Source organism: Serinus canaria, chromosome 25 (assembly GCF_022539315.1).
Source record: "Serinus canaria isolate serCan28SL12 chromosome 25, serCan2020, whole genome shotgun sequence".
Taxonomy (NCBI): domain Eukaryota; kingdom Metazoa; phylum Chordata; class Aves; order Passeriformes; family Fringillidae; genus Serinus; species Serinus canaria.
The window spans coordinates 10,381,539-10,397,210 of NC_066338.1; the positions used below are offsets into that span (position 1 = coordinate 10,381,539).

General features: G+C 59.5%; 1 protein-coding gene across 1 annotated transcript; it reads right to left on the reverse strand.

The window, feature by feature from the left end:
* Positions 1–2,580: 2,580 nt before the first annotated feature.
* Positions 2,581–15,628, reverse strand: LETMD1 (LETM1 domain containing 1). Its single transcript, XM_050984149.1, has 8 exons — positions 15,229–15,628; positions 14,897–15,012; positions 12,907–12,989; positions 10,231–10,417; positions 7,435–7,536; positions 6,481–6,633; positions 5,073–5,169; positions 2,581–3,756 (listed from the first exon to the last, which is right to left on the reverse strand). The coding sequence occupies exons 1-8, from the start codon at positions 15,272–15,274 to the stop codon at positions 3,686–3,688; spliced, it is 855 nt and encodes a 284-aa protein (XP_050840106.1). The 5' UTR covers positions 15,275–15,628; the 3' UTR covers positions 2,581–3,685.
* Positions 15,629–15,672: the final 44 nt, after the last annotated feature.

Below are 15,672 nucleotides of genomic sequence, written 5' to 3' on the forward strand. Positions count from 1 at the left end.
TCCCTGTGCCACTGCCCAGGATGTGGTGACAGGGCTGAGGTGACACAGGGGTGACAAAGGGGTGAGGGGTGACACAAGGTTGGGATGTCACACAGAGCTCAGAGGTGACACAGGGCTGAGAGGTGGCAAAGAACTGGGAGGTGACAGGGGGCTGGGGGGTGACAGAGCTGGGGGGTGACACAGGGCTGAGGGGTGACACGGGGCTCAGAGGTGACACGGGGCTTGAGGGTGACAGCACTGAGGGTCAAAATCCCGATTTTTCCCCAATTTTTGATTCCCACGGATCCCCTGCTGGCCCCCCCCCCCCCCATGTCCTGGGGGTGACCCCAGATGTGACCCAGCTGTGACCCAGCTGTGACCCAGCTGTGACCAGATGTGACCCCAGATGTGACCCAGCTGTGACCCCAGCTCTGACCCCAGCTCTGACCCAGCTGTGACCCCAGATGTGACCCAGCATGTGACCCAGTGCCCCAGATGTGACCCCAGCTGTGACCCAGATGTGACCCAGATGTGACCCAGCTGTGACCCAGATGTGACCCAGATGTGACCCAGATGTGACCCCAGCTGTGACCCAGCTGTGACCCAGCTGTGACCCAGATGTGACCCCAGATGTGACCCTAGATGTGACCCAGCCGTGACCCAGCCGTGACCCAGATGTGACTCAGCTGTGACCCCAGCTGTGACCCAGCTGTGACCCAGATGTGACCCCAGCTGTGACCCAGCTGTGACCCAGCTGTGACCCCAGCTGTGACCCCAGATGTGACCCAGCTGTGACCCAGCTGTGACCCGATGTGACCCAGATGTGACCCAGATGTGACCCCAGCTGTGACCCCAGATGTGACCCAGATGTGACCCCAGCTGTGACCCCAGATGTGACCCAGCTGTGACCCAGCTGTGACCGCAGATGTGACCCAGATGTGACCCAGATGTGACTCAGCTGTGACCCCAGCTGTGACCCAGCTGTGACCCCAGATGTGACCCCAGATGTGACCCAGATATGACCCCGCTGTGACCCCAGCTGTGACCCCAGATGTGACCCCAGATGTGACCCCGCTGGCTCCCCCCCCCCCCCCCAGACCTCCCAGAATTCCCTCCCTTTGCCCAGATTTCGGAGGTTTCGAGGGCACTTTGACATTTTTTATCATTTTTTATCATTTTTATTGTTTTTATCCCCCAGCTCCTGCTGGAGCCCCTCCCCCACCCCCCAGGTGTCCCCCCCAACCCCCCCAGGCCCCCCTGGATTTTCCATTTGGATTTTCCCAAATGTTGGGAATCCAAAATTCCCTCCTGGGTTCATTTTCTTTTCCCAGCCACGCCCACAAAAAATGGGAAATTCAGCCCTGGGCTCCTTTTTCCTGAAAAATGCTGAACTTAGGGGGAAAAACAAAAAAATTGGTGAAATGAGAGGGGAATTGTGGCTGAAAAGGGTGAATTCAAGGGGGGCTCTGAAAGTCACAAAAATGTGGAATTTGAGGTCAATATTTAAGTGGAAAAACCACAAAAATGGTAAAATTAAATTGAATTGTGGCTGAAAATTGGTGAATTTCTCAAAGGGGGATCTGAAATTCATAAAATTCTGTGTTTAAGGGGAATATTTAAGTGGAAAAATAAAAAAAAAGGTAAAATGAGATGTGAGTTGTGGATGAAAATTGTGAATTCCTCAAGTGGGGAAATTCACAAAAATGTGGAATCTAAGAGGAATATTTAAGTGGGAAAATGAAAAAAATTGTTAAATTTGATTTAAATCAGAATTGTGGCTGAAAAGGGGTGAATTTCTCAAGGGGGGGCTCTGAAATTCACAAGAATTCTGTATTTAAGGGGAATATTAGAGTGGAAAAACCACAATCACAAAAAATGGTGTAATAAAATTAAATTGAATTGTGGGTGAAAAATGAATTTCTCAAGGGGGGGGAGGCTGTGAAATTCACAAAAAAGTGGAACTTAAGGTCAATATTTAAGTGGAAAAACCACAAAAAAGGTGAACTGAGCTGTGAGTTGTGGGTGAAAATTGTGAATTTGTGAAATTCCCCAAAGCCAGGTGGAAGGTGAGCAGGGGGAGCTCCCACCCCTTTAACCCCAAAATGCCTCAAAAGGGAATTTTTGGGGTGTCCCCTCGGGGGGGTCACCAGAGCCACCCCCAAAGCCCCTGGAGCCCCCAGATCCTCCAGTTTGGGGGGAATTCCCAGGAATTCTCGGGTGGGGGGGGTTAACCCCAAAGGCAGGGATCCCAAAATACTCCCAGGGATCCCAAAAGGCTCCCAGGGATCCCAAAAGGCTCCCAGGAACCCCCAAAGGATCTCAGAGAACCCAAATGGATCTCAGGAGACCTCAAAAGGCTCTCAGGGAACCCTAAAAGGCTTCCAGGAGATCCCAAAAGGCTCCCAGGACACCCCAAAAGGCTCTCAGGAGATCCCAAAAGGCTCCCAGGATCCCAAAAGGCTCTCAGGGAACCACAAAAGGTTCCCAGGGAACCCCAAAAGGCTCCCAGGAGATCCCAAAAGTATCCCAGGAATCCCAAAAGGCTCTCAGGGAGATCCCAAAGGGCTCCCAGGAGATCCCAAAGGGCTCCCAGGAATCCCAAAAGGCTCCCAGGACACCCCAAAAGGCTCTCGGGGAACCCAAAATACTCCCAGGGAACCCCAAAAGGCTCTCAGGAGATCCCAAAAGGCTCCCAGGGATCCCCCAGGGAGCTGGAGGTCGGTGGGGATTCCAGGGTGCTGCTCAATCCCTCAGGGAGCGCTGGGACATTTGAGAGACCGTTGGGAAGAGAAACGGAGGGAAAGTCTCCAGCAGGGGGTCAGGGCCACCAGATCCCACGGGAACATCCAGGAGATCCCACGGGAACATCCAGGAGATCCACAGGAACATCCAGGAGATCCACAGGAACGTCCAGGAGATCCCACGGGAACGTCCAGGAGATCCACGGGAACATCCAGGAGATCCCACGGGAACATCCAGGAGATCCCACGGGAACATCCAGAACATCCCATGAGAACATCCAGAAGATTCCACAGGAAAGTCCAGCAGATCCCAGGGGAAGCATCCAGCAGATCCCACAGGAACCTTCAGCAGATCCCACAGGAACATCCCGAAAATCCCACAGGAACATCCCAAAGATCCCACGGGGAGCATCCACCAAATCCCATGGAAACATCCAGATCTCACAGGAATCTCCAGCAGATCCCATGGGAAGCATCCACCAAATTCCACAGGAACATCCACCAGATCCCACAGGAACATCCAGAAGATCTCACAAGAACATCCAGCAAATCTCACAGGAACCTCCAGCAGATCCCACGGGAAGCATCCACCAAATCCCATGGGAAGCATCCACCAGACTCCACGGAAATGTTCAGAGGATCCCAGGGGAACCTCCAGGAGACCCCACAGGAATCTCCAGCAGATCCCACAGGAACATCCAGGAGATCCCACGGGAACCTCCAGCAGCCCCCCAGGACCAGCCCCAGCCTGGGGCCCTCGCTCTGCCCCAATTAACGAGGTGCAGTTAATTACCGACCGGTGCAGTTAATTAACGAGGTGCAGTTAATTAATTACTGACCGGTGGCCGCAGGGGGCGGGCACAGCCCGGGCCAGCTCTGGGCACGCTGGCAGCACAGGTTAAGGGTGGGGGGGGCACACAGGTGCCACCCTGTGCCCCCCTGGCGCTCCGGGTCCCTCGGGGCGGTCACTCGGGGGGCTGGCGGGGGGGCAGGGCCAGCAGGACCATGCTGTGGGCCAGCAGGGAGGCTTCCGAGGCTGCGGGGGCACACGGGCACTGTCAGGGACTGGCATTGCGGGCACCGGGGGGGCTGGGGGGGCTGGGACTGGCACTGGGGGGGCTGGGACTGGCATTGCGGGGCAACCGGGGGGGCGTGGTGGGGGTCTTGGGAGCTGGGCAAACTGGGGGGCGGTGACTGGCACCTGGGGGCACGCAGGGGGCTGGGGGGGACTGGGGCTGGCACTGGGGGCACCAGGGAGGCTGGGGGGACTGGGGGCTGGCACTGGGGACACTGCAGGGGCTGGGACAGCTGGGGGCACCTCAGCGACGGGCACGGGCACCAGGGGGACTGGGGCTGGGACTGGCACTGGGGACACCGTCAGGGACTGGGACTGGCACTGGGGGGCTGGGACAGCTGGGACTGGCACTGGGGACATCATCAGGGACTGGCACGGGCACCGGGGGGGCTGGGACTGGGGGGCTGGGGCTGGCACAGGGAGCACTGGGGGCACCATCAGAGACTGGCATGGGCACTGGGGGGGATGGGGGGGCTGGGGCTGGCACTGAGAGAGCTGGGACTGGCATGGGCACTGGGGGGGCTGGGGCTGGAACTGGGAGAGCTGGGACGGGCACTGGGGGGCCTGGGACTGGCACTGGGGGGGCTGGGACTGGGGCTGGTACTGGGGCATCATCAACATCTGGCATGGGCACTGGGGGGGCTGGGGCTGTCATTGGGGGCACTGGGGGGGCTGGGGCTGGGGGGGAGTGGCACTTGGGGACACTGGGACTGGCACTGGGGGCACTGGGACAGCTGGGACTCTGAGGGAGTGGCACTGTGGGGCTGGGACTGGCACTGGGAGCACTGGGAGTGCTGGGGTGGGCATGGGATGGGCTCTGGGTGGACTGGGAGCCCTATGGGGGGCACTGGGGGTTTCTGGGGGAACTGGGCAGCACTGGGGGACACTGGGGGTGCTGGGACTGGGGTGGGAGTGGCACTGGGGGCACTGGGTGAACTGGGGTGGGCACGGAGGGGGTTCTGGGGGGACTGGGCAGCACTGAGATAGGAACCTGGCAGACTGGGAGCACTGGGATGGGCGGGGGGGGGGCACTGGGAGCACCAGGATGGGCAAAGAGGGCACTGGGATGGGCACTGGGATGGGCACAGAGGGCACTGGGATGGGCACAGAGAGGGGGAGCAGTGGGCTCCTGGTGCCACATTTCCATGCCACAGGCACATCTGGGCACAGGCTGTGCCCAGGTGAGGGGGTGAGCCTCAGTGGGGACAAAGCCACCCCAGGAGTGCCAGTCTGTGCCCAGGGGAGGCTTTTGGGGGTGCTGCCCCTGCCAGAGGTACCTTGGAGCTCACAGGAGAGCCTGAGCCACTGCTCCAGCCACGCCTGGCACTCGGCCTGGCACAGGTGAGTGGAGTTCAGCCCACGCAGGTAACAGGCCTGGGGACACACGGACACGGTCAGGGACGGACACACGGACAGAGTCAGGGACGGACACACGGACACGGTCAGGGACGGACACACGGACACGGTCAGGGATGGACACACGGACAGGGACGGACACACAGACACCAGGGACGGACACACGGACACGGTCAGGGACGGACACACAGACACCAGGGATGGACACACGGACAGGGACGGACACACAGACACCAGGGACGGACACACGGACACGGTCAGGGACGGACACACAGACACCAGGGACGGACACACAGACAGCCAGCACCGCACCAGGCCCCCCCAGGAGGGGAAGAAGTGGAAACCCACAGGGATTGTCCTGTGAGTGCTCTGGGTGCCCACAGGGATTGTCCTGTGAGTGCCCTGGGTGCCCACAGGGATTGTCCTGTGCCTGCTCTGGGTGCCCACAGGGATTGTCCTGTGAGTGCCCTGGGTGCCCACAGGGATTGTCCTGTGCCTGCTCTGGGGTGCACTGACTTTGACCCCCACTCACGGAGAAAGCTTCCCAGACTCCAAGCCAGATTAGAATTCACAAAAGTGTGAAACAGATTATAGAGAGCAGTGTAGGGCACTGGGGGAGAAATTGAGGTTTGGGATTTTTAGTGTGCAAGATGGAGGGCACAGGGGGTCATCCTGGGCGTCTTCCTTCTTCTCCATGGGTGTGGGTGGCATTTTGTAATTGGGCAGAAAAGTCCCCACTGGGGCTCTTTGAGATCAGTTATTGATTAAAAGGGAAAATAATCTGGGTGTGAGTTTTTAATTGAATAGTTTAGTCTTAAAAGGGAAAATAATCTCGGTGTCAGTTCTTAATTAGGTAATTTAGTCTTAAAAGAGAAAATATTCAAGGTGTGAGTTCTTAACTGGATAGTTTAGTTTTAAAAGGGAAAATAATCCAGGTGTCAGTTTTTAATTGGATAATTTAGCCTTAAAAAGGAAAATAATCTGGGTGAGTTCTTCATTGGATAGTTTAGCCTTACAAGCCCTCCTAACCAGAGATTTTTGGCCATTTTGTGCCGTGCTGCTGAGCTCACAGAAGTGAGGCTGTTCTACTGAAATAATAAAGAAGAAATAATAATTTAAGAAATGATAAACAATAATAATAACTACATTAAATGATAACCCAACCATGAACTACCACCTCCAGTGCCCAGAGGAACCAACAGGAAGAGAAGTGAGGAACCCTCCCCACCCCAGGTGTGACCCCAGTGCCGACACCCTTCCCCAGAAGGGATCACTCAGGTGCCACCTGAGGTGCCACAGGGCTGGCACTGTGTGCTGAGGGGTGCTCACCGCTCGGAGCTCCTCCTCAGAGAGCTGCCCCAGCCCCAGGTGCAGCAGGGCGTGGTCCAGGTGCTGGATCTCCAGGACGTGGCTGCGCAGGCGGTGCCGCAGGAGGAAGGCGGGCAGGTGAGGGGTCAGGAACAGCACCTGGCTCAGGGCTCTCTGTGCAGGACAAGGAGGGCACCTGTGGGTGGCTGCAGCTCTCCTCACCCACCCCCCAGCCCAGCAAGGTGTCCTTGCCAGGTGGAGGAGTGGATTAGGAATGCCCGAGGGCACTGCCAGCCTCCCTTCAAATGAGGGAACACACAGGGACCCGTTTGGCACAGCAGGCTCAGACCTGGCATTTCAGAAACTGCAGGGGGGGCTCAGCCCCATCCCAGCGTGGTGGCACAGCCCCATCCCAGGGGGGCTCAGGGTGGTGGCACAGCCCCATCCCAGGGGGGCTCAGGGTGGTGGCACAGTCCCATCCCAGGGGGCTCAGGGTGGTGGCACAGCCCCATCCCAGGGGGGCTCAGTGTGGGTGGCACAGTCCCATCCCAGGGGGGCTCAGGGTGGTGGCACAGCCCATCCCAGGGGGGCTCAGGGGTGGTGGCAGTCCCATCCCAGGGTGGCACAACCCATCCCAGAGTGGCTCAGGGTGGTGGCACAGCCCATCCCAGGGTGGCACAGTCCATCCCAGGGGGGCTTAGGGTGGTGGCACAGCCCCATCCCAGGGGGGCTCAGGGTGGTGGCACAGCCCCATCCCAGGGGGGCTCAGGGTGCTGGATATCACCACATCCGACCCTTTCCGCTCTCTCACGCCCCAGGGTCCCCCCCAGCCCCCCTCACCTGCCGCCACAGTGCCCAGGACCCCAAATACTCTCAGGGATGGGGATCCCCCCAGCCCAGGGCACCCCTACACCCTTCCCTCAGCCCCTGGACCGGTTTGGGGGCACACCTGAGCAGGTGAGCACCTGAACTCACCACGTGATCCACCTGGAGCCTGTTGAGCACCAGCAGAGAGCCCGAGAACAAACTCCTGACAGCCAGGAGCTGGGCCAGGTGGGGCCGGGCACCTCCCTGCACCTGCAAGAGCCCCAGCAGAGCACAGGTGACACCTCAGACAGCTCAAAGCCTCAGCTTTGGGGCATTTTTCAGGTTCTGTGCTGCTTTAGGGGGTGGGGCTGGGCTTCCTATTATGGGATGGGGAGCTCTGTTCGCAGAGCAGGGAGACAAAGCGACTCCTGCTCTGGGAACAAGGAGAAGTTATCCAAATTTCAGCCCCAAGAGCACAAATAATGGTGAACTGAGGAGAGAAAAACAAGAATGGGACCTCATAACCCAAAGGTGCAATTGGACAATTCACTGCAATATGCAAATGGGGCAGAACTTATCAAAGTGAGAGACCCCGGGATGGGGTGTCCCTTTTTGTGACCAGTTGTGACCATTTTGGTCCATCTTGGGTTCATTTTGTGACTATTTGGGTCCATTTTGGGTTCATTTTGTGACCATTTTGGCTTCATTTTGGGAACACAGGGTAATGTGTATTCAATTTGCATCTGTTAGAGGTGGGGCAGTTTTTCTTTATCTCTTCTACCACCAATCCTCCCTCCAGAATATCTCCTGTTCATGGGCCAATAATTATTCATTATCTTCTGTTCATGGGCCAGTGAGTGTCCCTGCATGGCTGATAAAATTCCATCATCCCACTGGGAGATGCTCTGCCCAGGGAGGAGCCAAACATTCCTGGATACAACCTGAGATCTCAAACATTCCTCCTTGGAGAGAACCTGAGATCTCAAACATTCCTGCCTGGATAGAACCTGAGATCTCAAACATTCCTGCCTGGATACAATCTGAGATTTCAAACATTCCTGCCTGGATACAATCTGAGACTCTGGAACTCCAGCAAGGTTTCTCCACTGGATTCCCAGAGGAGCAGCAGCTGCCTCTTCCACTGGATCTCCAGAGGAAGACTCCACCCTTTCCTACAGGATCCCTGCTCCAGCAGAACCACCCCTGGCACTGCAGGAGGGCTGAGCCACAATTCCAGCTGGACTGTGCCAGCACCCTGACCCACAGGGTGCCAGGCTGGGTTCTCACTCTGCCAGTGGTTTTGCTTTTGTGCCCATTTTGTTTCATCTCACGTTCATTTTGTGCCCATTTTGGTTCATCCTGGGTTCATTTTGTGACCATTTTGGGTTCATTTTGTGCCCATTTTGGGTTCATCTGGGGTGTAACTAACTCTGTCAGTGCTTTTTCTTTTGTACTATCACACGCACTTTGGGTTTTTTCCCCTTTTCCTAATAACTCCTGTTTCTGCCTCAGTCTCTCACTGGCTTTGCTTTCACACCAGAAGTTGCAGCGTGGCAGAGCTGGGGCACGCAGAGCTGGGGCACACAGCGTGGCAGAGCTGGGGCAACAGCGTGGCACGAGCTGGGGCACGCAGGCGTGGGCAGTGCTGGGCACCAGCGTGCAGAGCTGGGGCACACAGCGTGCCAGTGCTTGGCACACATGCGTGGCAGTGCTGGGGCAACGCAGCGTGGCAGTGCTGGGACACGCAGCGTGGCAGAGCTGGGGCACGCAGCGTGGCAGTGCTGGGGCACGCAGCGTGGCAGAGCTGGGGCACACAGAGCTGGGGCACACAGCGTGGCAGTGCTGGGGCACGCAGCGTGGCAGAGCTGGGGCACGCAGAGCTGGGACACACAGCGTGGCAGTGCTGGGGCACGCAGAGCTGGGGCACGCAGCGTGGCAGTGCTGGGGCACGCAGCGTGGCAGTGCTGGGGGCAACACAGCGTGGCGAGCTGGGGCACGCAGCGTGGCAGAGCTGGGCACGCAGCTTGGCAGAGCTGGGGCAAAACGCAGGGGGCAGTGCTGGGGCACGCAGCGTGGCAGTGCTGGGGCACACAGAGCTGGGGCACACAGCGTGGCAGAGCTGGGGCACACAGCGTGGCAGTGCTGGGGCATGCAGGGGGGCAGAGCTGGGGCACACAGCGTGGCAGAGCTGGGGCACACAGAGCTGGGACACGCAGCGTGGCAGAGCTGGGGCACGCAGCGTGGCAGTGCTGGGACCTCAGCGTGGCAAGCGGGGCACACAGCGTGGCAGTGCTGGGGCACGCAGCGTGGCAGTGCTGGGGCCATGCAGGGGGGCAGAGCTGGGGCACGCAGCGTGGCAGAGCTGGGGCACGCAGCGTGGCAGTGCTGGGGCACAGAGCGTGGCAGAGCTGGGGCACACAGAGCTGGGGCACGCAGCGTGGCAGTGCTGGGGCACGCAGCGTGGCACTGCTGGGGCACGCAGCGTGGCAGTGCTGGGGCACGCAGCGTGGCAGTGCTGGGGCATGCAGGGGGCATAGCTGGTGCGACGGCAGCGTGGCAGAGCTGGGGCACGCGCGTGGTAGGCATGCTTGGGCACGCAGCGTGGCAAGCTGGGGCAAGCAAGCGTGGCAAGTGCTTGGGGCACACATCGTGGCAGTGCTGGGCATGCAGGGGGGCAGTGCTGGGCATGCAGGGGGGCCGAGCTGTGCACGCAGCGTGGCAGAGCTTGGGCACACAGCGTGGCAGAGCTGGTGGGCACACAAGCGTGTCAGTGCTGGGGCACACAGCGTGGCAGAGCTGGGCACACGAGCGTGGCAGTGCTGGGGCACACAGAGCTGGGACACGCAGCGTGGCAGTGCTGGGGCACAGAGCGTGGCAGAGCTGGGGCACACACATGGTCACAGAGCTGGGGCACGCAGCGTGGCAGTGCTGGGGCACGCAGCGTGGCACTGCTGGGGCACACACCTGGTCACAGAGCTGCAGCAGCAGCTGCTGGGGCTGTGCCTCGGGCAGGGAGCGTGCTGCCCGCGCCAGTGCCCGCAGCACGGCCGGGTGCGAGGCCCGGCGGCGGCAGTCGTAGGCATCCAGGAACTCCAGCTGCTGCCTGGGCGTCCAGAAGTGCCTGATCAGGAGCTGCCGGGGGAAGAAATACCTGGGGAGAGGCAGGAGAGGGGGTTCAGGGTGGGAAGGGCAGAGCAGGGGGTTCCAGGGGGATCTAGGGGGCACCTGGGGGTTCCTGGGGGCTCCAGGGGGTTCCTGGGGGTTCACTCTTTCTTTTCTGGAGGAATTTCTGCCCTCCCTGAATCTGCATTAATCCAGAAGTTTCCCTCGTGAAATGAGGCTGGATGTGGGCTGGGAGTGGCAGTGAGTGGAGCTGTCCCAGGAATTAGAGTGTCCTTGATTTTCTAGGAGTTCTCAGACCCTCCTGAATTTCCTCCTCAGGCATCCAGGAACTCCACTGGGGCATCCAGAAGTGCCTGATCAGGAGCTGCTGAGGGAAGGAATACCTGGGGAGAGGCAGCAGAGGGGATTCAGGGTGGGAAAGTCAAGACAGGGGGTTCCCTCTTTCTTTTCTGGAGGTATTTGAACATTCACTGCCCTTCCTGAGTCTGCATTAATCCAGAAGTTTTCCCCATGAAATGAGGCGGGATGTGGGCTGGGAGTGGCAGTGAGTGGAGCTGTCACAGGAATTAGAGTGTCCTTGATTTCTTGGAGTTCTCAGACCCTCCTGAATCCAGCCCTCAGGAGCTGGCACTGCCAATCCAGCACTCAGCTCAGACCTGGCACTGCCAGTCCAGCACTCAGGAGTTGGCATTGTCAATCCAGCACTCAGCTCAGACCTGGCACTGCCAATCCAGCACTCAGGAGCTGGCATTGTCAATCCAGCACTCAGCTCAGACCTGGCACTGCCAATCCAGCACTCAGGAGCTGGCACTGCCAATCCAGCACTCAGGAGTTGGCACTGCCAATCCAGCACTCAGCTCAGACCTGGCACTGCCAATCCAGCACTCAGCTCCAGAGTGGCACTGCCAATCCAGCACTCAGGAGCTGGCACTGCCAATCCAGCACTCAGGAGCTGGCACTGCCAATCCAGCACTCAGGAGTTGGCACTGCCAATCCAGCACTCAGCTCAGACCTGGCACTGCCAATCCAGCACTCAGGAGCTGGCACTGCCAATCCAGCACTCAGGAGTTGGCACTGCCAATCCAGCACTCAGCTCAGACCTGGCACTGCCAATCCAGCACTCAGGAGCTGGCACTGCCAATCCAGCACTCAGCTCCCAGACCTGGCACTGCCAATCCAGCACTCAGGAGCTGGCACTGCCAATCCAGCACTCAGCTCCCAGACCTGGCACTGCCAATCCAGCACTCAGGAGCTGGCACTGCCAATCCAGCACTCAGCACTCAGGAGCTGGCACTGCCAATCCAGCACTCAGCTCTCAGACCTGGCACTGCCAACCCAGAACTCAGGAGCTGGCACTGCCAATCCAGCACTCAGCTCAGACCTGGCACTGCCAATCCAGCACTCAGGAGCTGGCACTGCCAATCCAGCACTCAGGACCTGGCACTGCCAATCCAGCACTCAGCTCCCAGACCTGGCATTGCCAATCCAGCACTCAGCTCAGACCTGGCACTGCCAATCCAGCACTCAGGAGCTGGCACTGCCAATCCAGCACTCAGGAGCTGGCACTGCCAATCCAGCACTCAGCTCAGACCTGGCACTGCCAATCCAGCACTCAGCTCACACCTGGCAGTGCCAATCCAGCACTCAGCTCCTCAAGGCTGTTGGAACATAATTTGTGCTGAACTATGAAAAAAGAGGCTGAGAAACAGAAATACCCAAACAGCAGGAACTGGATACCAGGGATATCATGATATGAAGAAGATAATTTGTGCTAAATTAAGAAAGCAGATGCTGACAAACCCAGCACCAAGACCACGAGAACAACAGAGGGCTGTGAGGCACCTGCACTGTGCCCAGCCCCAGACTCTGAGAGATGCAGGCAGAAAATGAGAGAACAAAACAAAGGCACCAGTTCAGAAGTGAGCACTGTGTTTGTGGAATCCAGGAAAGTGTGCGTGGTATAAACAATAAACAGCTCCTGCTTGGTCATATTGGTCACTGGCTCAGGAGTCCTGCATTTCCCACAGTATTCCTTCTTACAGGGAGAGATTCCTGCCTTAAAAACCCCCACTGCAGGGAATTTGGGATTTGTTCTTACAGGGAGAGATTCCTGCCTTAAAAACCCCCACTGCAGGGAATTTGGGATTTGTTCTTACAGGGAGAGATTCCTGCCTTAAAAACCCCCACTGCAGGGAATTTGGGATTTGTTCTTACAGGGAGAGATTCCTGCCCCTAAAAACCCCAACTGCAGGGAATTTGGGATTTGTTCTTCAGTGAGATATTCCTGTTTTTAAAAGCCCCGGGTTTGGGGTTTGAGGCACAAAATTTGGGACTCAGGGAGCCCATGGAGGGCTGAGTACTCACACCAAGACAATTCCTGCCCCTAAAAACCCCCACTGCAGGGAATCTGGGGCTCAGGGAGCCCAAGGAGCACCCCAGTTCTCACCTCAGGACAATCCCTGCCCCTAAAAACCCCAACTGGAGGGAATGTGGGGCTCAGGGGGGCTGGGTACTCACATGAGGACCAGCACCAGGAAGTTGGTGAAGGGGGGGATGGCGATGATCCCGATGGGAATGGCCTTGAGCACGTCCCTGCGGAACTGCCCCGGGGGGCAGGGGGACAGGTCAGCACCCGACTCCAAAAACCCCCAAAAACCCCAAATCCTCCCTCCCCGGGCTGGCTGCAGCTCCCAGGGCCTGGGTTTGGGCAGGGAAGGGGTCCCAGAGGGGCTGCAGCCGCTCCCTGCAGGCAGAGGGGGCAGAGATAAAGGGGCAGAGATGGGGGGCAGAGATGGGGGGCAGAAGATGGGGGGGCAGAGAGATGGGGGGTGAGCAGAAACAAGGGGGGGCAGAGATGAAAGGGGGGCAGAAAGGGGGGCAGAGATGGGGGGCAGAGATGGGGGCAGAAGAGATGGGGGGGGCAGGAGATGAAAGGGGGGCAGAGATGAAAGGGGTGGCAAGGGGGCAGAGATGAAAGGGGGGCAAGATGAAGGGGGGCAGAAAGGGGGGGGCAGAAAGGGGGGCAGAAAGGGGGGCAGAAAGGGGGGCAGAACAGAAAGGGGGCAGAGGGGAAGCTGAGGTGATGCAGAGATGAGGCAGGGGTGAGGATGAGGTGAGGGTAGAGGGGAGATGGGGCAGAGATGAGGCTGAGGGGAGGCAGAAATGGGGCAGAAGGGAGGGCAGAAGGGAGGCTGAGATGAGGCTGAGGGGATATAAGGCAGAGATGGGGCAGAGAGGAGGCTGAGGTGACACAGGTGACACAGAGACGAGGCAGAGGGGAGATGGGGAAGAGATGGGGCTGAGATGGGGCAGAGGGCAGGTGAGGCAGGGATGAAGCTGAGGTGGGGCAGAGGGGAGGCAGAAGGGAGGCAGAGATGGGGCAGAGAGAGATGAGGCAGAGGGGAGGGTGAGGTGACACAGAGGGGAGGCTGAGGTGATTTGAGGCAGAGATGAGGCTGAGAGGAGGCTGAGGTGACACAGAGGTGATGGAGAGGGGAGTCAGGGATGAGGCTGAGGGGAGGCAGGGGGAGGCAGGGATGAGGCTGAGGGGATGCAGGAGGATGCAGGGGATGCAGGAGGGATGCAGGGGGGATGCAGGGGGGATGCAGGGGGATGCAGGGGGGATTGCACGGGGGGAGGGATGCAGGGGGGATGCAGGGTGCTGATGCAGGGGGGAATGCAGGGGGGAGGCAGGGGGATGGATGCAAGGGGGGAATGCAGGGGGGAGCAGGGGGAGGCAAGGGGGGAGGCAGGGGGATGCAGGGGGAGCATGGGGGGAGGCAGGGGGATTTGCAGGGGGATGCAGGGGGGATGCAGGGGGATGCAGGGGGGATGCAGGGGGGAGGATGCAGGGGGGATGCAGGGGGGAATGCAGGGGGAGTGCAGGGGGGATGCAGGGGGGAGGCATGGGGGATTGGCAAGGGGGGATGCAGGGGGAGGCAGGGGGGATTGCAGGGGGGGGGATGCAGGGGGGATGCGGGGGAGTGCAGGGGGGAGGAGCAGGGGGGATGCAGGGTGGGGATGCAGGGGGATGCAGGGGGGATGCAGGGGGATGCAGGGGGATGCAGGGGGGATGCAGGGGGGATGCAGGGGGGATGCAGGGGGGATGCAGGGGGGATGCAGGGGGAGGCAGGGGGAGGCAGGGGGAGGCAGGGGGAGGCAGGGGGGATGCAGGGGGGATGCAGGGGGGATGCAGGGGGGATGCGGGGGGGGAGGCAGGGAGGGAGGGAAGCGGGGGGATGCGGGGGGGATGGCAGGGGGATGGAGGATGCAGGGGGAGTGCAGGGGGGATGCAGGGGGGATGCAGGGGGGAGGCAGGGGGGATGCCGGGGGATGCAGGGGGGGGAGAGCAGGGGGGAGCAGGGGGGATGCAGGGGGGAGAGGGGGGGCAGGGGGAGGCAGGGGGATGAATGGGGGAGGAGAGGGGGACGGCAGGGGGGAGGGCAGGGGGGAGGCAGGGGGGATGCAGGGGGGATGCAGGGGGGAGGCAGGGGCAGTCCCAGCTGACCTGGCGCAGGCGCTCCATGTCCCGGTACGGGAGCTGCTGCGGGCTCAGCTGCAGCTGGGCCATCCTGGCCCGGATCCTCCTGATCTCCTGCACCTCCAGGAACAGAGCCTGCACCCCTGCAGGGACAGGGCTCCCTCAGGAACCCAGCCAGGCAGCCACGGGTGCTGCAGCCTCTGCCCCCACTCCAAAACGTGCCCTTCTTCTGAGAGCTGGCACCTCCTTCGGGACCCAGCTGTTTGGGCTCCCCTTTTTCAGGAGCCACCTCCTGGGACACCCCTTCTTGGGACACCCCAAACAAGGTGGGGTTTTCAGACCCCCCTTTTCAAACCCACCTCTTGGGACCCCTCTTCTGGGACCCAGCTGTTTGAGCTCCTCCATCAGCACCCCTCTTTCTGAGATACCCCTTTTAGGAACACCCCAAACAAAGTAGGGTTTTCAGACCCCATTTTTTTGAACGCCCCTACTGGGACCCCCTGTTTAGGACCCAGATTTTTGGGCTCCCCCTTTTCACCACTCCTTTTTCAGCACCCACCTCTTGGGACTCCCCTTTTTGGAATACACCCCAAAAAAGTGGCATTTTCAGACCCCCTTTTTTAGACCCACCTGCCAGGTGTTCAGACTCCCCTTTTTAGAACACCCCAAACAAAGTGGATTTTTCAGACCCCCTTTTCTTGACCCACCCCCTGGGATCCTTTTTAGGACCCAGATTTTTGGGCTCCCCTTTTTCAGCACCCACCTCTTGGGACACCCCTTCTTGGGACACCCCACCCTCTTCC

Bases quoted from the DNA above. Each gene is read 5' to 3' on its own strand.
- LETMD1 (XM_050984149.1), bottom strand. From the start codon at position 15,274: ATGGAGGAGCTCAAACAGCTGGGTCCCAGAAGAGGGGTCCCAAGAG. The intron at 12,990-14,896 runs GTCAGCTGGGAC...CCCCCGGGGCAG, and splicing joins ACATGGAGCGCCTGCGCCAG to TTCCGCAGGGACGTGCTCAA. The intron at 6,634-7,434 runs GTGAGTTCAGGT...TGTCCTGCACAG, and splicing joins GGCTCCAGGTGGATCACGTG to AGAGCCCTGAGCCAGGTGCT.